The sequence below is a fragment of the Homalodisca vitripennis genome, chromosome 4 (genome assembly GCF_021130785.1).
Source record: "Homalodisca vitripennis isolate AUS2020 chromosome 4, UT_GWSS_2.1, whole genome shotgun sequence".
Lineage (NCBI taxonomy): Eukaryota > Metazoa > Arthropoda > Insecta > Hemiptera > Cicadellidae > Homalodisca > Homalodisca vitripennis.
Window position 1 is genome coordinate 4,957,470 of NC_060210.1, and position 23,254 is coordinate 4,980,723.

At 33.1% G+C, this 23,254-nt stretch overlaps 1 protein-coding gene across 1 annotated transcript; it reads right to left on the minus strand.

The window, feature by feature from the left end:
- Positions 1 to 1,755: 1,755 nt before the first annotated feature.
- On the minus strand, positions 1,756 to 22,262 carry LOC124358894. Its single transcript, XM_046811143.1, has 5 exons — positions 22,115 to 22,262; positions 4,804 to 5,040; positions 3,634 to 3,754; positions 3,337 to 3,461; positions 1,756 to 2,839 (listed from the first exon to the last, which is right to left on the minus strand). The coding sequence occupies exons 2-5, from the start codon at positions 5,021 to 5,023 to the stop codon at positions 2,013 to 2,015; spliced, it is 1,293 nt and encodes a 430-aa protein (XP_046667099.1). The 5' UTR covers positions 5,024 to 5,040; positions 22,115 to 22,262; the 3' UTR covers positions 1,756 to 2,012.
- Between the last annotated feature and the right edge of the window lie 992 nt (positions 22,263 to 23,254).

A 23,254-nucleotide genomic window follows, 5' to 3' on the forward strand; every position in this document is an offset into this window, starting at 1 on the left:
TGTATCGACTGTTCCTCTTAGGCTGTTTGATAAGATATTTACATAGGCAAAACAACCAATAAGGACTGACAGAAAAAGGCTAAAAACAGGATTGGCCTACAATTAGTCCAAGAGAAATCAAATAATCTAGACTACATCATGGAGATATCTGTGGATGTCAAATTGCTCGAAGATGAGCGTGAATGAATATCCAAGTTATTGTGAGATGCGTTGGATTAGGACATCTGAATATCGATATTTCTGAGCGTTGATTTTTATTTTAAACCTTAATAGGTCCTCAGAATACTACAAGTATAGTAAATAACACTTCCCGAATTGCCATAGATCACTTATTTTACCTCCTGTTGTATTTTAAAACTGTCCTCGGTCAATAATAACGTGTATAGAATGTGTTTATATGATTCTAGTTTATTCTTTCGTGAACTATATAAATATAAATATAAATATAAATATTAAAGAATGATACCTATTATATTATTAAGAATTATTATTATATATATATATATATATATATATATATATATATATATATATATATATATATACATGTATGTATGTATATTTCAGTGTTACATATTTTTTACTAGTTAACATAAGCATTACAATTAAAAATATTAATAATTTATATGTATACTTTTTAAGGATAGGGTAAGTAATAAAGGGAAAAGGCCATACTGAACTGAAGGCTACATACTACATGCATACAGTAAAAATTATTAACATTTTTAATTACAGTGCTTATATTAACTAGTAAAAAATAAGTAACACTGAAATCTATTGGTCAAAGAGATTGTACTGTAACTAAATAGTCGTTTATTTACAATTGTTTTATAAAGTATACGCATTCAGAGTTAAACATAAAGCCGATTCAATGCAATGCAAACTGACGTTGGATTTCCTTTTAAAATTATTTTAATCCAATAACTTTGTTTAGACTCATCCAGTTTGAATTAAAGCGTTGGAAAAGTGCTCTCCGCCGTGAAATCTTGTCACTCATGCTGCATTTTACTGCTCGAGTTAAAACTCTTTTCAATAACTTTGAGAAAAACCTTATTTAATTTATTGCTTTGACATCACACGTAATATTAAAATTCTAAATCTGTAAAAATTTCAGTATCCTTATTAACAATTGCTTAGGTGTTAAATTATTTAAAATTTAACAAATAAAAAGTATTAACTACTTGTTTTTAAACTTTTCACTTCAATACAAATTCAATTAATGTGAATGTCATAAAATTATACAAGATATTTTGCAACTGTTCATAAGAGATGTATTAAAATAGTTACAATACTTTTTTATAACATGTATATTAAATTTTATATTTCATATTTGTTCAGTCATATAATAAATGAAATGTATGAATACTGAAAAATTAATTCTTGTGTAATTGTGTTAGGTGTTACAGAATATATATTCAACTAAATAATAAATATATACCTTATAATTATAACCTTATGAATATTTGATGAACTTCCTAGACCTATCCTGTCACTATAAGAATTATTTTAAAATCAAGAAAATTAGAATATAATGGAATAAAATTGTTAAAGTGTACATATTAGAATTACGGAATATCTTGTGATTATATTGAACGCCCTAAATTATTTACTTTATTTATTGCTTCGTTATTTCCAGATTTGCGATAATTTTTAAGACCCTTTTTTAGCTTATAGAAAATTGATGTTGCATATAAGATCAGTGTTCAATAACTTCAATATTTATAACCTCATGGCGTTGTTTATAAAAAGGCATAATGCAATTTATAAAACATATTTTAATACAAATTACCCATCAAACACATAGCAAATAACAATTCTTGCTTACAAATTTAAATACAATTACTATTAAATTCAATAATATAGATTCATGTTCAACCCCAATATTTTGTTACACTTCCATCGGTTAATGTAACAAACTTTTAATGTATTCACAGCAATAACACTTGATTGTCTCTTAACAACTTTTCCCTGTAGATACACTTAATTGTCACATCTGTAGTGATAGAGACACATTACACGATCTCCTCATCGGAATGAATGATGATAGGTTGGCCAGAGGTGCCGCCGGAACAGTAACCCTGGCTGAGGCTGGATGGAGAGCCACTCCGTTTCGTATTCAGTGTGGATGGGGTGGAGTGTTTCCTTGTCCTGGGTAAGGATTGGAAATTCCTACTGCACACAGAACTTCCAGAGGAGGTCACCATTCCGGCCGAGGATGCGGAGGACCCAGAGGAGGAGGAAGTTCCGGTGCCTTCGGAAACTCCGAGGACCCCTTGGTGAACAATGGTGCAGCTACCGATGGTAGCGTACCGCGGGAAGTTGGAGGTCGGGAACTGGAACGTGATCGGCTGCCCGGGATAGGCACTGTTTGGTGGCCTCTTGTGCATGAGGGTGATAGGGACTGTAGTGGCCGCGAGGTGGAAGTTCTTCTCCTCGGCCAGAATGTTTGTGGAGCAAATGTCCGGCGGTGTCTTGTTGGTGAGAAGAGGACCGTCACAGCCTTCCTGCTCGTTAGGGTCCGACTCCGACTTCCTCAGCATGTCTGGGTTGTTGGCCCTCTTCACCAGGAACTCCTTGCACAGTTGTCTCTCCTGGAGCCGACGGTCGGCACCGGGTACCATGGTCCTAACCATGTCTTCCACTGTGGGAAACCGCTTCAGATACGCTGTCATCGCAAGCAGTGCAGCCACCTCGGACAGCACGAATGCTACTCCCGCCGTGAAGAAGGACCAACCGTAGTGGTAGTGGTACGGGCTGGGGGCGGGCCTTGGGGGTCGCTCTGTGTAGGCGTCACTCAGCACCGACACGAACACCACCAGACCGCTGGCCAAGGTAAGTCCTGTAACACGTAACACATTCAGCACAATCATTTTGATCTTAGTGATTTGTCACCTTTAAGGTATTGTAACCATCATAATGAATAACTATTTATGTACTAAGTATTTATGTTAACTAGTACTAAATTACTCAATAATAGTAGACTAAATGTAAAACTCCTATTAAAGTGAAGCCTACGACATTTTCAGTATACATGTCTTGTGGGAAGACAGGTATCTTAAGGATTACTGTATGCAAAATAATATTATACCTTCGGAAAATTCGAATATTTCTTAAAACAACTAGTAATAACTATATTATAAATCACAGAAATCTAGTCAATTCCTTTACAACGAAGGAAAGTAAATTAAATTATAAATATCACATAATTATATTGAAAAAATTATACAAAACAATAGATTTATGTTAAAATTCATATTCGATTGTGACTGAACCCACAAAAAATGTAATAAAAAACTTGTATTTATTAAAGAGCAGATGTGAGAGTGACTGGCACACCTGCCAATGTGTAAAGGCCGCATGCAACCAGAGTTTTGTGGTCAGAGTTACAGTGGCCCATCAGCGCGAACATGGAAGCAACCAAGGTCAGCACCAGTGACATGGCGGCGAACGGCATTGAGAACCTGGCAATAGCAATACATTAAGCATAAAAACAAATTTGATAAAAGTACCCTTAAGAGTGTAGGGAAAATATCCTTATATCTTCTGCATAAGTCGTATCGATAATTCAAAGTTTGTACAAATGTAAATATTAATTCAAGTTAAAGGCTTCATCTTCTTTCTCTTATCTCGTACCTCATTTTAGAGACAAAAGCAGGGGTAAACTCTAGCGGTGCCCAGAGAACACCCAAGTCTGAGCTGTAAATCTCATCCCATGGAGAGTACTTGATCAGCTGGCAGGCGGGTGACGGCATGTCTAAACAGGTCAACAAGTTTATTTTAGGTACGCACAAATAGAGAGTAAAAACCAACATATATTTTCTAAGGTTCATAAAATTTATTGGAAAATTACGATTAATCATAGTATAACGGAATAATAGTTTCCTTGAGTAGTAACTCCATATTTTGAGAAACACAATTTATTAAGACGTTATTATTGGTAAAATATAAATATTGCAATGTTTGAAATTAAATGTTTTTTAATTCGTTTCGATAATATATCATGTACCACCTATCATGTATAGAAATTTCCTAAAATGATTATGAATAACTGAATAGAGAAATTTAAGATAAAAATTTGTTTACTTAAATGTACTTAAATGCAACTTCTGGGAAAATTAAAAGGTCTTCTGGGTTGAACACTATTATTTTTGTCATTAGGTTTGAGAACTAAATTTCTCATAACTTTTTTTCTGTGCAAATTTTGTTTAAGAAAGATATCAATGAAACAATGCTAAATCGGAACATAAAAAATTTCAGGGAAATAGTTTAATAGATGAAGGTTCAGTACCAAAATGAAAAGTTTAGATTGTTTTGAAATATTAACCAAAACTTAAAGAAAATAAGAAAACGTTTCATTTAAAAAGTTCTTCTAGTTAATTGAGTTTGAAATTTCCGATATCCTGTGAATCAAAGAGATGGATGGCGCTGCGGTTGCGGTACATGGATTACAAGGGAGGATGTGAACATCCCAGCAGTTGTTAATCTTATTTTAAACTCTACCCTAGTCTAAGTTTAGGGCGTCCTTCATTACAAGTGAATCCATAAATAGTTACAATTTATGTATTGTATGTATCTTAATTTATTATAATCCGATGTCTTTTTTACAATTAAAATTCATAAACATTGTTTTGTGTTTAAACTAAAAAAAAACAATAAACTAAAATATATTATTCCCTAAAAATACTAAAATTTAATTACTGTGAAAAGCAAGATTTGTAGAAAAACCTTGCGAAGTGGTAAGGAAGGATGTATCCATTATTAAACATTGTTTTCTCAATTAAATACAAAATTATGTCAACGTACGCCCAGTAATGTTGACTTTCTTAACGGAGGGGCAGGCTCTCCAGAATCCAATCTTGAAGGTGATGGTGGTCGAGGAGTGGGTGTTGGGGAGAGTGACAGGCTCACGTGTGAATACCCACACGTTGCTGACAAACGCTGTGACCAGTGTAACCAAGGAGAGTAGACCCACCGTGATGCTGAGACGGGACAGCGAGCCACTGCTGCTGCTGCAGCACATCATCGGCTGATGATACTAGTCTGCAACAAAAATTAACGTTAGTGACAAATGCTGGGTCTGGAATAGATTCAACGTGATGCTCAGACGGGACAGCGACCTACTGCTTTTCAGCAGCATATCATCAACACTGACACGTGATTGTAAAACTCATCGTAACAAATATCCAATAAGAAGCAGGGCAATTATCCATTTCTTCAATGATATACATGATGATACCATTCTTGACCAATAGTAACATAGAAATACCCGATAAATTATATTCTAAAGTATAGTCTAAAAGGCCCTTCATACATCTTTCAAATAAAAAGGTAACGGTGTAACAGTTCACATACATATGAGCTCAATAAAGTCAGACATTTTTATAATTTTAGTGTTTAGACCACCCTTCCTTTCTGCCTGGTAAGGGATCCGCTACAATCAACGTGTTAATCATTGTTCCAAAAATTAGAACCAGTTTGAAATAAAAAATCCCCTTTAGGGTTCAAATATTTTTTAAATTAAATATTTGTTATGGCTTTTTTCAATGATTTTTTTATTTCAATAACTTCAATGATTTACTGTTCCTTAAAATTATTTGTGCACAGGAAATAATCCTTTGAATTTATTTATAATTCTCGGTAGTCTAAATTGGTCTAACCAGTAATAATTCCTCAACGAATGGTGTTAGCTCTATGAAATACTCGTAATGAAGGTAAGGTAAGAACACTTCTCACAAAACCCTGCACTGTGTAATGAAACTAATTTGACTTTGAAAGACGTGATGCACCTGTAGTACAAAGGCAAGTTATTCATCAAAGGCCGTGCCGTGATGCAGATCTGATCAAGTGATATCAGCTGCAGATATCAAAGGAAAATGAGATGTTCGCTCAATAGAATTTCAATATAGAGCGAGATTGCCTTTTAGCGTACGGTATATTACATTTCTTATTACACTTACCTTTCAATATTCTTTTGAAAATTAAATCGTAATATTTCATTATAAAACAATGTGTATATTAATTATAATCACAAAGTCAGCAGTTATTTCTCATTAATAAATGTTACTCTTATAAAATATTTCTATATAAAAGAGTTTTGGACAAGTTACTTTTCATTTTTATCAGAACGCTTCAAGAAGTTTGACTTTTTCTTACATTCATCGTTGTGAGCCACTTTTTGCTGTTTTTAAACACTTGAGAAAATTTGTGAAATCTGTGATAATTATGTTAAAGCAAGTTAGAACTGAAGTTGATTAGTAATTGCCCTGAATTTTCATTGAAAATATAACCTGAGAATGTACCTATTGTACTTGAATCCCTTTACTTCAAAATCATAGTTGCCAGAGAAATATGATTTGTATTTTAAAACCTACAAAGTTTCTTTACAAGCAGCCTTTATCAAAATAAGTAGTAGAAATATGCAAAAACTCGTACTAACATGAAACGGATGTTTGTAATATACGAGCAATATACTCGTATTATTAAGCAATATAAAAAGTAATCTTAAATGATTGTACTTATACTTAGCACCGTAATGCCTCAATATAAAAATTTGCAATATTCTAATGTTTAAATCTCGTTGCTCAAACAGAACACTGCAATTTCGTTACACAAGGCTTGTTATACAATAAATAATCAGTGAGAAACCAGGTGTATCCTTAGTAATTTTTGAGTAGGCAGGAAGGTGGGCAAATGGAAAATATTGGTTCAGTAGATTGCAATATAAATGACCAGGTTCATTCTAACACAAATAGTGGAAGTGCTGAAAATAGCATGGAGACAGCTGGAATATAAATTATGGTTAGATTTGTAAATACAAACTAAAATGCTGACATACCATAGCTGAATACTTAAACAAAATAATTATTTAATAATAATAAATTGTTAAGGTTTTAGTACGGCAGCAATCATGGTAGTACCATTCATTGGGTTGAGTGTCTGAATACTATATAAGTTAAGAACAATGCCGCAAGATGAGACTCATGTAGTTATGCCACATTCACTTGTTAAACCAAAAAAGTCAATACAACATAATTGTGCTACATGTAATTATAGAATACAATTATAGTTATAATTTATTGCTATATTTATCCAAGATATACTAATATATATATATATATATATATATATATATATATATGGGTTTTATAGCCAGCTTCTGTTTAAAGGCAACATGAATGTAAGGGAAAAAAGGGATTTTTATCTTAACTAAAAACCGTTACGGCGTAAATGCCTTTTTATCATTCTTGAGCTATTGGGAAAAAACATGGTTGGTTTGGTTCTTGTATTTTATTTAGTACCAATATTGTATAATGGGTAATATAACATTTGGGTAATACAATATAGGGGAAATATACATCCAAAGTTTTCGAAATAGTTGTAGTATTTATTTATTTGTTCACTAACGGACAATGTTTAGTTTGTATAAAACTATTCAAATAAATTAAGTGCTGTAGTCAGCATCAACAACTAAAGACTTAATTTATACTTAAAACTATAAAGCAAAAATTTAAAGTAAGTGTAAAGCTGACTATTTGTCAGTAATAACGTGCAGTTTTGCCCTATTTAACAAGGATACTCGACATGCAGAAAAGTATTTATAATTTTAATCTTAACGGCAGAATGACTATTTATGCATACAAAAAACCATAAATGCCAAAGGCGTAACTGATTATTAATAACTAAAGATAAAATATTGCAGCTGTTGAAGTATAATGACGCGTGCGTGGTCGTTTAAAACATCTTAACGTATGACATGCCAGGCTGCTGGGGAGCCTGTGGGGGTGACGGGTGGTGCTGCTTGTTGTGGTCATGTGGTCAATCGGTGTGTTAGACTGATTGAATGTTTCTTGCTTCTTGCTCTTCAGGCTGCTGGGGAGCCTGTGGGGGTGACGGGTGGTGATGTTTGTTGTGGTCATGTGGTCAATCGGTGTGTTAGAATGATTGAATGTTTCTTGCTTCTTGCTCTTAATTTTGAATTATCTTGTATATATCATAAAATGTATAATGCATTTTTCTGTATTTTAGGTATTAATTTAAATATATAGTTTTCATATTACAATAATTTACTTTTGTATAGGTAATTTACTTTTTCTGTTTAAAGAATAAGATAATAATTGACCACAATTTTATTAAACTATTGTGAGTTTTCTGTATACAATATGAGGTTGAGTGGTAGAGAGGGCTTAATAGCCCTAACTCCGCCTCTTTATTAAAGGGGTTTTTCATTCATTCATACCAAGGTGGCATACGTATAAGAAAAACTTGTCAAAACTAATTGAAAACAATATTTAATACCATCATAAATATGATTTATAAAATAAATTAATCCTTTGCTTATTTTATAAATAATGTCAATCTATAACCTCTTCACATCAAAACTTACTCAATAGCAGTAGCAGCTTCTAATTAGCAAGTAAATAAGAAGTAAAATGAAATACTAGTAACAACATGTTTCTTTGGAGTACACTTCTAGGCTGTACGGATATATCTAATCAGTATTATATAGTCAGTAAAATAATAAGCTTTTTAGCAGAATCTTACGTCCCATTTGAATACAGCTAAAACCCACGTAACTAACCCTTATTATATCACATAAACCTCTCATTATATTTAATATAGTTGTGCAAACATTCACTACAGTGAATGAAACCTTCCGGTTTATTATTTTAAAACTATTTACTACATAACTGCATAGTAATAACATTTCAATTTATCTTAGAATGTTCTTTAGACTTTTCAATAGTCGAAGTACGTACTAGTCTATGGTGGTTTGATGGTATTTTCACATAATTTCTCCATCAGAACTTTAATTCATTTAAAACCTTTACTACATGTAAATAGTATTAGTATTTGCTCTGGAAAACTTTCTTGACGCCCTTAATTCGGTCAGGCATCCCAACACAAAAAGGCAACATATCAATTTTAAACCCCATTAGCCTCTGCCTGACAAATGTTTAGAAAATATTACATAACGTACCACGTACAAATATAAAAGTAACATAAAATGCTACGAAATAACTAATGCAGGTTTTTAAAAGTATTAAAACGTCACTACAGATGCGATTAAATGTGGCAAAGTAAGTCGATGAAACAACGAAAACAAATGGTAACAAAAAACTGTAATTGATAGCTGTAAAAACTAAACATGAAATAAAATTCAATATTATTTTCATGATAGAAAATAGTTTCTCCAAGTTAATGGAACCAACAATGATCACAATCAGTAAATTATGGAATATTTCAGGGTAGAACATTGGTTGTGTAACTGTTTTTATGCAGATAACTTATTTTTGGTTTATTGTAAGGGGAGCAGGTTGCTCTAGGGGAGAGTTCATTTCTGTTAATTTATACCTTCCAGTATAACATACACTGGGTATAACAGCAACATTGTGTCAGAAAAATCTGGGCAACCTAATGGATGTGCAAGAGCTAGTTATACATAAATCGTAAATATACCAATATGGGGGTATAAGGTCGGATCGATAGTTCTATTCTACTGCGGAGGATGACGCTTAGATAAGTTGAGACTCCCTTAATGTTCATGGATTTTGAAAGGCTCATCATGACAAATATTGCATCCTCTCGTCTCAAATGCCCACTTTGCCTCAAAGAGCTAAGCACTCTAATTTCCAATATGACATGACTGTGATATAAAACGTTATCCTTGCTCATGGGATATCAACAGGAACGGCCTATCCTAATCTTAAGCGTTCTAAATATTTTGGCACTCATGCATCAGCGCAATAGTTCTTTTAGACTAAGTGCAATTATGCTGAGAGGGTTTAAAACAAACATAATAAACTCTGTATACCTATTCTGACGATACAAATATATCATTTTACCGTTTGATCAAATCAATGGCTGTTTTCAGACACCCTCAACACATATTTTAAAAGAAGAGAAGGTTCGGTCAGAAGTAGTAACTAAGTAGCGTTAAGTATTATCAAAACTACAGTTGTGGAAATTTCGTTAGGATAGAGAGGAAACACAACGTTTGAAGACTTTACACTACAAACCTGCATTGGTGTCAATAATTTCTGTTGCACTTAAAGGGTTCTTGGGCAGGGTAAATTAATATAAATATTAATTGCGATTACTGATAACAGGCTCATCTTCTTTAAACGAATAAACACTTATGTGTATTTTCAGTAAGTTAAACGTAGTTTATTGGCCTAAGAAGTGCGATGTCTTTATTGTTTAACTGCTCAATCAATCCTAGAAGGAGATGTGATATCATGGGAATGGCAACGTTACCCCAATTTTCTGGCTATCACATAGAATACTATCTAGAAGCAGTTCCGAGACGGTAGAACGTTTAATTTTAAGATATTTTTATGAAACGTGTGTTGAATATCAAACAAACGATTGAGAGAATACAGATTTGTAATTTAAAATATTTAAATATATTACTTGAACCGATATTACGCACATCTATTTGCCATCCCAGGCACCCTTAAGAGTTCTCTATAGAGAAATTTTTCAACAAAATCCAAATTCTATATTTTATCAATGGAATGATTGGAATCGGGAGGTGAAAACATAGATACATCAAATTCCAAATTCCAATTTGCCTTACGTATTTTGTAGACACCACAGCAAAGGATGAGGCGTAGCAATTTTTTTTTAATCAATTTTAATTTTCCATATTTTCAATTCAGGAAGCGGTCAAACGAGATTTAGAAGCAGTTCGTATCAAACTTTAGTCAGTAAATTCAATATTTTTTATCGTTGGAATCTATAGGTCTCCCAGCGGAATCTAAGAAATATTTTTTTCTAAATTATAAACCTTCCTTACAGACCTGACCTACCAACGACAAAAATTCGTCCTGACGGGCGACTTCAACATTAACGTGATGGACTGACAACAAACAACAAACCACCAAAACATTTATCAATTTGTTAACATATTTTGGCCTTGAGTTATTGATCACGACCACCACGCTAATAACTGGAACAAGTGAGACAGTCATAGACAATGGCATTTGAAATGTACGAAACATCGCAGTGTCAGAGATTAACACATCAATATATACAAAACAAATCCACTATGGCTACGAGGTTATAATTAGTGAAAAGAGAAAAGAGGGAGACCAAAATTACCAAAACAGTAAGATATATAAGGCATAAAACATTGCTGTTCTCAAACACTTGCCTCTCTAAAGAAAAATGGAACTGCCAAATTTAACTCAATCCGTAGAACAGCAATTTAAAACTTTTCACGATGTACTGCTTCTTATAAGTATCTAACTATCTAAATATATGCTGTCCTACAAAAACCATCAGAGTTTTTCCTAAAAGGTAAACAAGTGGATCAGTAAAGGCATATTGGTTTCGAGAGAAAAACTGAAATGTTTCTCTGAAATAAAAATAAACCTCTAACGAAAATTTCAAGTGTTTTTTTCACAAAGTATAATAAAACCTACGAAACAGTGATCCAAGCTGCGAAAACGTATGATCTCTATATCAATAATTTCTTCAAAAAACTAAAGAAATTACAATTAAAAACAGGGCTAAATTGGTTGGAAATCAGCAATTTCAACATTTCAACACAATCTTAAAACAAACACACTACAAAATTCAATGTCATGAACTTTGCTCTGTGGACGGCTGACTCAGATGTGGCCCTGCCTTCAGATAAACAGATTCATTACTGGAAGATTTTTACTGAACTAAATTCCTTGGAATACACCTAGATCGAGGGTTACATGGAATTGCCACATTGACTATGTTTGCACTCAATTATCCTCAGGCATTTATGTCTTGATATCTTTAGCTAAGTATTGCCCACCTCAGGTTCTGATGACGGCGTACTATGGATTTATTTATCCCCACCTTACCTACGGTGTGGTATTGTGGTGTTCCTGTACAAACAAATTGTTGACGAGTGTTCAAATTGCAGAAGCAAAGCGATTCAAATAATAGCTCATTTGAATTTCAGAAAGTCTTGTAGAGAAACTTTCAAAAGATTTCGGCTGTTGACTCTGCCAAGTCTTTTCATTTTCGAAATAACTCTGTTCTGTATGTCTAAATGTGCCATGACAACTGGCCAAGACATTCATTCGCAACGGAGACCAGAGACAGAGGAAAACTACCGGACGGGTAAATACAGAACGGTGGTTTATGAACATCTGCCCTCACAGGCAGGTGTTCATTTTATCAACAAGCTGTCCGATTTTATAAAGAATTCCATGACATTCGTTTAAAACGCTTTTTAGCGTCAAAAGCATTTTATAATGTTACCCAGTTTTTGGAATTTGACTGGGAGATCACCCAAGTAGGATATTGACTTCGGCGCTGTAGATAGAAAATTGGCAAATGGAAGAAGGATGCATGAATGTTGAATTGTATGTTTGAGTGTGATCCTGATGTGGTAAGAATATACAAAATTTCAGCTCTGAACTCGAATTGACTTTTACATGTGCTATATCATGTCTTCGCAATAAAGCATTGATTGATTGATTAATCGACATACGTATTGAAATCGTATCGTTTCCGTCCGTCTATACGATTTTTCTTAATAAAAGGTCCTAGAGACTTGATAAATCATAAAAGATCCTAGAGATATTGGTACATAGGTTCCTCTTGTTCAAAGGGCCAGACCGTTTGTATCCATGTATGTGACAATTCTAGAAGAAAAGGACCCACCCACAATCGTTAAAGTTAGTTAGTATATAGATTCTGCTTATCCAAAAAAAACGATTTATTTGTGAAAAGGTGAAAGAACAGTCCGTTCATCTTTCTATTTGTCATTTTTATAAGTCTTTTTTCCTGCATGTGATTTGCGATGAGAGTATCGCCTGAAAATTTGGGTTTGTACTTTTAGTGGAAAAATAAAAATCTAGTACAATATGCTTCTAGGTCAATTTGACTGTAGGAAAGGGAACCGGTGGAGTTGATTATGACTAGCAGAGTATGTGATAAGGAATTGTTGTCCGTCTCTTCGTTACCGCTTGCTAGCAAAAAACTGTGTTCGATTGGGCCATTATCGTATAATTATCTGTTTTATTAGTTATCTCATATAGATTAGTTTTAATTTTGAGTCTAGTATAGCACTCAACCTTCCTACCAAGCGTTTAGCCTGCAATAGGCGTATTGCATTGGTTAGAATATAATAAACTATTTATATTAACGTATAATGTGTAGTGTTTGAAATTAACTGTTCTATTTTCTGCATAACATTACAATTGTTTGACTTGGTTTCTTGTTATTTTCATAATTTTTTATTTTACAATCTTCATCTAAAGATCTTCTTAACTTTTGTTAGTAATGTGGTTCTAGGAGAGTGTTAATGATACCAAATTAATTATATTTAATTTGTGAGCTAGTTGTGTAGTAAGGTGTGAAAGGTTACGTTAAGCGACTTGTCACGGATATTATTTAATTATTCTATGCTCTTATTATGTCCCTAATTATTATTACTTAAGTATATATTGAACTTAATAAACTAAGTACTTTTTCATACTATAGTAATTAACACAAAACCTCATTATTCAATAAATTAATGCTTTATAAAATTAATTACTTTAATCACACTCCTGCTCACGGGAAAGCACAATAGTATCATAAAATCTAGCATAGATAGATAGACGTCGACTTCTATTAAGAACTAAATATGTAATTAACAGATCTTTTGCTGTAGTTCAAAATATATTCACGATATTTAAGTGGATTGATCAGGAAATTTCCTCTTCATGTGAGATAAAAAAAATTATGGTTGCCTGTAAAGTCGGTTTTACGGGCGAAGATTTTACGTGACAACGTCTTTTTCTCGGTAGAATATTTATTGATATGAATATTATTAAATTGCACAATAGGAACAAGGAATTGAATGAAAATAAGAATTGCACAAATTTTAACTATAGAAATATATTTTGTTTACTAAAACATTGTACATAATTTGAAATTAATTAAAATTTGTTATTGTAAATGGTAAAGTTGAATAAAACATTTACTAAAATTGGAATTTGAAATTCTTGCTAAACACAGTTAAATTCTAACTCCGCGCGTGGTGATTGGTCGGTTTATTTCGTTTGTTTGGTCACACTGTTATGACAGGTTAGAGGTTATAATTTGTTATTTTAAATGTTTGACTAGCAATACGCGCTGTTTCTTCTCAATCGACTGAATTACGATTGATTGCAGAGTGATTTAAACTAATAATTTACTTAACACTATAAACATTTGTCAATAGTATGACATAACCTATAAACTCAGTTTCTCAACTTTTGTGTCAATCTAACAATCAATCAATCAATCATAGTTTACGATAATGAAATATCAGTGTACAATTATTTACCTTTATTGTTGTAGTTGTTGTAAATGACGAATGTAAGCACTCCACATTTTCACGAATAAAAATAGTTATCTGCTTTATCCCGTGCGGCAGACCCACAGTTATCTGCTTTATCCCGTGCGGATCCCGTGCGGCGGACTCACTGGACGGGCATCGTAACGTTACCGGGCTTTACACTTTTTCATGAGTGACTCCGAGCCGCAACCTAATTTAAGACTTTGTCACGTCAAAATAGACATATTGTTCTGGAAAAGAAATAAATCTAGAGAATATAGCATCTTACACACAATCGAAAGATGTATAATAGGATTTATAATTATATAATAGATTGATAAAACGAGTTATTCACATCTTAACTCAATCAAGTAACTCGAGTGCCTTATTGGCCTATCTTAAATTACTAATCACTTGCGAGGCTGTACTAATTTCATTTCTCTCTGTCGACCTAACTTCGACTATCTATCTGTATGTCCGTATAATATCATGAAAACAAACTGACCCAAAAACTTTATATTTTTCACGAATCTGCATTTCGGCACAGGCAACATTGAGTACGATGATGGTGCATATCACTCCATAGAAGTTAGTTGAGCGTTAGTGAACATTTTTACGTTGGTCTTATGGGTAACCATGAGAACATTGAGAAAACGGCAGATATAAAACCTAAACACAACCTCTCTCATATGAAACTGTAACAGGTGACATAGTAACACGTATAACCATAGACTTCAACTTATACATACAGTCCTGACTCTACCGATGACTATTTCGCGACACGTGGTTCGTCGTATCTTTTCATATTTAACAAAAGAGAAGGTATCAAAACCTTACAATTTGAAAACAAACCTGTCACTGTATAAAATTAGCCTAACCTTTTCCAGAAAAAAACTTTAATCATGAGAACTTAACTGGATGTTAAAGCTCTCATTTATTCAGTGCAAGAAGTTTCCATTAGTCCTTTATAGTCAATGTAAGACATATCCATTTTCTTCCATAGCCACATTATAGTCCACCAAGTCTGGACGCAAATGTCATAAAGCAATAGTGTCATGTGGCCTTTAACTGCACGTGGGAGCTCGCCTGATATCAGTACTGATAATTATTGACAACTCTTCACCTCCACAGCCTATCGTGTTTCATGGATAGGTATCGTACAATGCATCTACAGAACATTGATAGCCAAATATCCCCACCCATTCCAATGGTATGTTATGTACATCTTTGAGTACATAAAACACACATATACCCACATTATGGCATATTACATAATTTATCAAACTTCATTGATGGATTAGTGAATACTTGTGACGTTTTGAAACTTATAACATAGAGTTCTTTGGTTAAAGTTTGTTTTTGGCGATAGAAGGATTGTCTAGGAAACAGGATTTTCCGAACATTTGTCTAGCATGAAACTACAACACATTTAAACGTAGATTATAGTTATGTGTTAGGTTAGATATTCACCTGACGAAGAGATTAGATACACATCTCGAAACGTAGTGTTACTGATATTCTGAACGAAAGAACAAATATCTGGGAAGATCCTGTTTAAATGGAACCGACCTTGCATTGTGATTAGGAAGTAGACCTGCAATTTCATTAATTAAACTGGTGAAATATAAATATTTTGAATGTTAAAACATATTTAAGAGAACACATGTGACCAGAGTGGCAGAATCGAGTAACATTAATGCCTGATAAACAATATTTCCAAACATTTACTTGAATAAAGTATAAAATATAAAGTACCCTCTCGATAGTTCCAGCAAATTTTCATACCAATCATTGATAATTTTGAGTTTACTTATCAAGATTAGAAAAATATTTTTTGTACAAAATCTATTTACCGAACACATGCTTAATTCACAAATATAATTAATATAATAGCGTAATAAATTAAATTCAAGGCGTGAGCTGAAAAGACTGAACCTCATTTACACATTGAATTAAACGTGTCCAACAGCCGTGTCTGGTGATGTGATGTCGATCGAGCTTGCTACCATTCACGCTGCGTGTTTGCCATACCTCTCTCATTACGGTCTAAATGATCTGCTCATTAGTTTAAAGACTCACACTTTAACAACGCAACCCGTCGCTTGTAGGTCTCGCTGGAGGGTGGAGTCATTTGTAATGGACTTTCAGTGTGAGAATTGTAATATATGAACAAAAATAAACCTTCTAAATAGTAGTTATAACTTTATTTTAATCAAATATATTCACTTTAACAATATTTCCTCTGATTTTATCAAAATTAATTAATTGTTGTTGAATCGGGAAATTCGATCTTTTAAATTTATTCTACATAATTTTAACACACAAGAAACGTGGAGTGTGGATATATGACGGTTTTAATGTCACTATTTCCCACAAATCAAATCCTCAACTACTTCTAGAAGGTGTATAAACGATGAAATAAATACATGACAGAATGCAATCGTAGAAAATCATAATCAGTTATAAATAACTGGTAAGATAATCTAATGGCGTTTTCTACAATTTCAAACCACTGTTTTTCCAGTTTATAAAACATGATTCAACGGTCATGTAAAGGATTATTAGACCTAAAATTTCCCAAAGTGATTTATCAGTTTTATGTCTTAAATAGATATTGAATACATTTTAATGTTTGTATTACATTAGTCTCTTCAGTAAGTCATCAAGTTAAATAAGCCCGAACAGGAACATTTCTGTAATCGTTTGTGAACTCCAAATATTAAGAAGGAAATTGTTTAACATCTTATCACAAATCAGTCTTGCCCATCCGCTCGTGTAACCATTGGAAGCCCGTTGGAGGAAGGTTAGATACTCTTATACAATTATACAATCAATAATAGAGAGAAACAGTAGTCACTGCACTGTACCCTATTGTACTAGGAAGCTATCGCCAACTGTGTTCCGATAGTAGCTGCATAGTCGGAAGCTTACGTGAGCATTCCCTACAATATATTATGCTAATTTGTCTTCTAACACAAATCTTGTACATCCCGCCGTCAGCTTGCATCACTAATGTGTATCATCATTTGAAAATATCATAAAATTGTATCATCTATCTCTCATTTTATGAACTTCCAATCGTTGGTCGTTCTGTACTTTACACATGTATGCTATACATTGGAAAATTAGTACAGTCAAATTCATTATTTATAAAATAAAATCAGCATTAGGCATTGTAAATTTTAATCACTACAAAGTTCTTTCTAAAATAAAAACATTAAGATAGGCGATGTTGTTTTTAATTTTCAATCCAAATTAATTATGTATAATATACGAACTTGCTAGCTACAAGATTTGTCTTGTAAAAGTTTCCAAACTGATTACGGTTAATTTAATGAGCTTTTGAGTTATTATTTAATTTAATAACTCAAAAGTTTTCAACTTGAATCATGGGTGGAGAACGGAACAAAAGCTACTTGTTTTAAAATGTAGATAGTAACGGAATCTTGACATTTTTATGCTTAGATTTACACAGCTCGTTACGTTATTATTAGTATCTTTAAAATTGTAACGTTATTTCCACAATCGAATTCTAAAATACCATACTTAAAGTTAAACTCGAATTCTTACTCATAAATATCTTATTTCTGGCATGAGCATAAAAAATATGATGTATAGTTGTATGTTGCAAGCATGGTCATAATTTTTATTACACAAATGTAGCATATTTTGAGATGGCAGGTATATATAGTATGTTTAAAAAACCCAGCAGCGATCACTTTTGGCTGGTTTATACCTTCCAGTTGAACCTACCTCAGGGCACAGCAAGAACCGATGTGTTACTCATGTTGAGATTCTGGGGTGAAAGTGTAATCTGACACGTCTAGTCTACTGCGGGAGATGACTGTGGAGTTGGTGGGGGTCCCTAAGTATCATAGATTCTTGTTAGCCTCAGCAAGGGTGTGCCACCCCTGCCTGCTTTGACTGGAGAGGCTGGTTCAGAGCTGGCCTCCCCTTCTTCTGGTGGGACATGACTTTGAGATTAGTACCATAATTCTTCCTCATGGATTTAGATAGGAGGCCGCCCCTACCCCCTACCATACCAATCCTGAATATCCTGTCTTGTATATCCATACGTTTTATAAAGCAAACAAATAATTTCTCATCCAAACTGTGTTATTTCCTGTATTTTTAGTCATACTATAAGAGAACACTGTTTCTCAGAAGGTATTTGCTCTTAGAGATAGTATGATCTCGAACATTTGCCATTAATTATTTGTTATAAAATGGAACATTTAAGTTTAGATAATACAAGGAAGGAGAGATGATCTATCATTTTCATATGGTCTCACATTTTTTAAAGTTTTTTTGTCAGACGTGTAAAATGTGATAATAAGATATTATATCATATTTGAATATAAAATGTTGTGGTTGAATGCGTGGTTGTAATAAAACTCGCACAACGCGCTACGGTCCAGATATCGCTGTCTTCAAGTGAGGTGCTGACAAGGATTATGGCTGCCGCCACCTAGAGTGAGACATTCATCGACTAATGTATGGACAGGCTAGGGTCTGCCACTTGAAGAAATGAAGAATTCGAGTGATTTAGAAGTAGTTGCTGTGGTAACGAGACATGGATGCCTACTCGGTAAGCTTGAATTTTCCGATAGTTGTTTAATATTTCGAGTTTAAAAAGGTAAAAAACCATTTATGCATAATGTTAAGTATGCACAGAAGATTTAAAGACGTTATCTTCTCTAACAAATAACGACATTACATGTTGGATATACTATAATTCTTTGCAATTATCTATCCGCCTATCGTCAGTAACAAAATTAAAATTAATTATCAGCTTATTATCAAGGATTCATTGATAATACAGTTTGATAGTATAATTTAGTTTCCACTTTGTTATCTTCTTCTTTGTATATGAGCCATTTCCAAATCAACCACAGGCATAGGATTGCCTAGAAAAACAGTCGCATAAGTGTAAAAGGTTTGGTTTGAATTAATAACAAAACTAATCAGTCAATTAATTTTTTTGGGTATTTAAAATCCTGATTACTCGAAGGGCTGGAATTATTTCAATTCTGTTTGTCCCCCTGCCTTTACGATATTTCTAACACGTGTTCGAAGATGTTGCATTTCTCTCCATTGTGTTTTGCTTAGCTTAGCAAACATTTAACACTGATCTTATGGTTAATCAGGATAGCAGTGAGATAATAGCAGAATAACTAGACTTTTAAACATATAATAATATGACATTTAACACACGTAGTCTAACTATCTCAAATCATTAACATGATCTTTTGCTTAGAGTGTAATTATTTATTATTTAAACACTACTATGGAGTATGAACCCCAACTTAATTAAAAAGGATAATGTTTAATTTGGCAAGATATCCAGCTTTATGAATAAAAATAAAATTCTGACATTCATAGTGTGGTATTATAAGTAACCATCGTGACGAAAATAAAGGTATATTCACGCAAACTAAGTGCAATGTGAATCATATAATCATATTTGTAATCATTTATGTTGTTTTCAGTAAATGACCAATGACAGCAATGACATAATTGCTTTCTTAGATTGGTTGTTTTCATAAAGGAACGAACATTTAAACTTTATCTCCAAATTTAATGTGAAAAGTAAAGGTTTTAATCTTTTACCAGGCGAATTTAGGTCTTATAAGCCCTCTCTCTCTCTCTAACACTTAAACTAGGAAATAAGGCTAGAAGGTACAGCAATACAACACATGTAGCCTAAAAATTTCAATAATTAGAACATCTTATGGTGACTTTGTGCGTAGAATTTCTCTTTTGAAACATCGTTTTGAATACTAACTAATGATCAAAAGCGTAAATGTACCATGTAGCTAGATATCTTGATGAAGATTTTATTTGTAGACTTTATATTTTGAATCAAACCTTTATGTACAGAGAGAATAATAAGTTTGATGATGAGCATCATTGAAGGCCAATTTAGTACCTTAATTAATAGTAAGCTGAAACAATTTCTCTTCGGTCTGCTTACTTTTCTCTGTGATTGTCTGTTTGTCTATCTGTCGCAAGAATAACCGGAAACAATATGACGTATAGACTTTATTTGTTTGTATGCAGCCCCAGCGAAGTCTATTACGCACCACGTGGTGTGGTGTACTACTACTTCGCTTCTAATATAACAACTATATAATTATCATAGTTAGTGTAACCACCATGGTACAATCACCATAACACATGAGTGTATGGACCGAGTTAAGGTTAAGGGCTCTGCCGTTTGCCATCAACTCGAACGACGTATGTTGTAGCTCATAACACAGAAGTTGAGTGCGTTACTTATTTTCGGCGTACTATTCCGATAACAACTGCCACAAACTAATATATACATCCAAGAACTGTATTGATTTAAGTATTTTTATGAGCTAATCTATTAAACATTACTAACATTAATGTACTTAGTTTTCTTCCCTCTACACTATTCGAGAGTCTGTTATAAGAAATATAGCATAAAGGCATAGATAAATAAAAAAAATAAACGAAGATAAAAAGCATTACTGGATTGAAATAAAAAAACGGCATTGCGCCATAGATTTAAAAGTTTCGGAGAACAACGTTATTGATTTATTAGGTGATCTACAATGACTGTGGTAAAATAGATCTATTAATGTTTCACGAAATCTGATCATATTTTAAACAATTTTACTAGGTTTATTTATTAAGTTTTATGAAATAAAACCAAACAAATATTGTTTTACACGAAATTAAAATTAAGAGAATGTGTTTATCACAAATACCGAGAATATAAAATAATGGAATACATTTTAATGTATTGTTATATATTTTCACTGTCTGAGTCCAGTCTTGTTTTACAGAATTATAATAAAATGTTCAAAGCTACGTTGTCTATTTGATTGTAAAATGCACACGCTAAATTTGTTCTTTCATTTTATCTTCATTACCATCAAAATTACATGAAATCTACCTCTGCTATATTTATATTGGCAATGGTTTAAATAATCAGAAAGATTTTTTATGTCTCTTAAACTTTTAGTTTATTTCATTTTCCGTAGGAAACTACAGATTTTCTAGGTGATATCGTTAGTTATTACCACCAATGAACGATGCTTTAGAATGTGTACGATTGCAAACTCAACAACAACAAACGAGCTACGGGGGTTGTAACCGGTCTTACTTTGTCAAGTAATAAAAGTTTTGAAAAGCTCTAAGAGTATTTAGTACACGTCATTAAAGTTAGCAATGTTTCCCTTCCTTAAAGGGGGCTATATTGATAAATAAAATTGATTTACAACAATAGTATAAAGATGATCTTTGAAGAATACGCGCTTCATTGTGATTATATGAATATTAATTACAGCACTGATGTTTAATGTGTATTATAACATTATAATTGAATTGTATAGTGTGATGTTAAATAGATATAAAAGGAAAACAAAAACGAAACATATCATAGAAAATGCACGTTATTAGACAGAAGTCCTATATGTGTGATACTATTCATGTTATTGTAAGAGGTAATATTAAAATAATTTAAAGATAAAAGAATTAAAATAACAAAAAACTAACTTTACACGTAGATCACACTTCATTTTCTCCATGTAAATTACTGCTTTCCTGTGAGATAATGTGTTCACACATAATTAACCTACTTCAAATATTCTTTTATTTAAAATTCTTTATATACTTAACACGTTTTTTGAAATATTGAAAATAAGAAATAAATATATTACACGAGTACCTAGTTCACTTATGTTCAGTAATCAATATCGTTTTAAAATAGAAAATACAACGTTGTGGTAATCTTAAAGTTAATAGGGCGTAACTTAATTGTTAATAGTTTTTTTGAAAATTTTAAATCTAGTAACTTACAGCAAATGTTAAACTCGCTTTTGGTGACGTATCCATTTCACAGTAACAGTCGCGTTACTCGGTGCTCATACTTGGTAGGGTGTCACCGCCGGCGGTACGAACTGACTGGCAGGGAGAGCTTGGAACAGCCACGTCCGTTCCCGAACGAGGCCAGACACCGACTGAGAGCACGAGTGGGTGGGGTGACAGAGGGGAGTCTGGTGACGTCACATAGAGGGGTAAGTGGGTGGGGTACTGGCCTTATCTCGAGAGTAAATCAAAACTAACAAGTACCTTACGCTGCGTTCTCTTGTGACAAAATTGCTAGGCGCTATTCGTGTACGTTACGGCATCTCAGACCTGTAAGTGATCAATGACAAAAGGTGCTTCCTCTCACGTACTGCTCAGAGTGGTAAGGATACTCTTATATTAAAACAAAACATTATATAATACTTTGAAACTTAAACGTAATAATACTAATGTACATATAAATAAGCGCTTATTACACTGTACTAAATTATGGTTTCATTCGTTCAGGAAGAACTTAGTTGAACTAAACCTAAACAGCAGAATAAGTAGTAGTGGTATAAAAAAAACACTAACATTCTTCGAACCTTATATGAAACTTGATTTTTTTTAATATTTTGGCCTTATTACAGATCCTATATTTAGTCAACCTTCTTTTTTTTAAACATTTTTCGGCTCTGGGTTTTCACGTTGCTGGAAGCTATAAACTCTATAAGGTGACAGCGCATTCTATAACGTGTAGTACTTTGGGATTGGGTAATTTACCCCTCTAAGGTCCAGTTTATCTTCGCTCCTTTTTTTTAATAATAAATTATGTAAACTTTTAGGACGTTGTGGGCTGGTAATACTGAGTACCTCTCGGTTTCCGGAAGATTCTTAGGAGATTCTAACCTGTGGGAGCTGCAAGTAAACGAGAGTTTTAGGCCATTGGAATTATAGAAATTCATTTGCCGCAGCGAGCTAACGAACACTGCGCAACGGATCCCTGGCCTCTAGGAAACTTCGATGTCTGTAATCCCTGATTGACTTTCGGTAAAAGCGTACATCATAAAAAATTATTTAAATATTCAATCCAATTTTTACAAAGAATATGAAGTAAGACTGCCTATTGAGTTGCTTGTGCAGGATTAATTT

Bases quoted from the DNA above. Each gene is read 5' to 3' on its own strand.
- LOC124358894 (XM_046811143.1), bottom strand. From the start codon at position 5,023: ATGATGTGCTGCAGCAGCAGCAGTGGCTCGCTGTCCCGTCTCAGCATC. The intron at 3,755-4,803 runs GTACGTTGACAT...TGACCTGTTTAG, and splicing joins GAAAGTCAACATTACTGGGC to ACATGCCGTCACCCGCCTGC. The intron at 2,840-3,336 runs GTGTGCCAGTCA...TACGTGTTACAG, and splicing joins CGGCCTTTACACATTGGCAG to GACTTACCTTGGCCAGCGGT.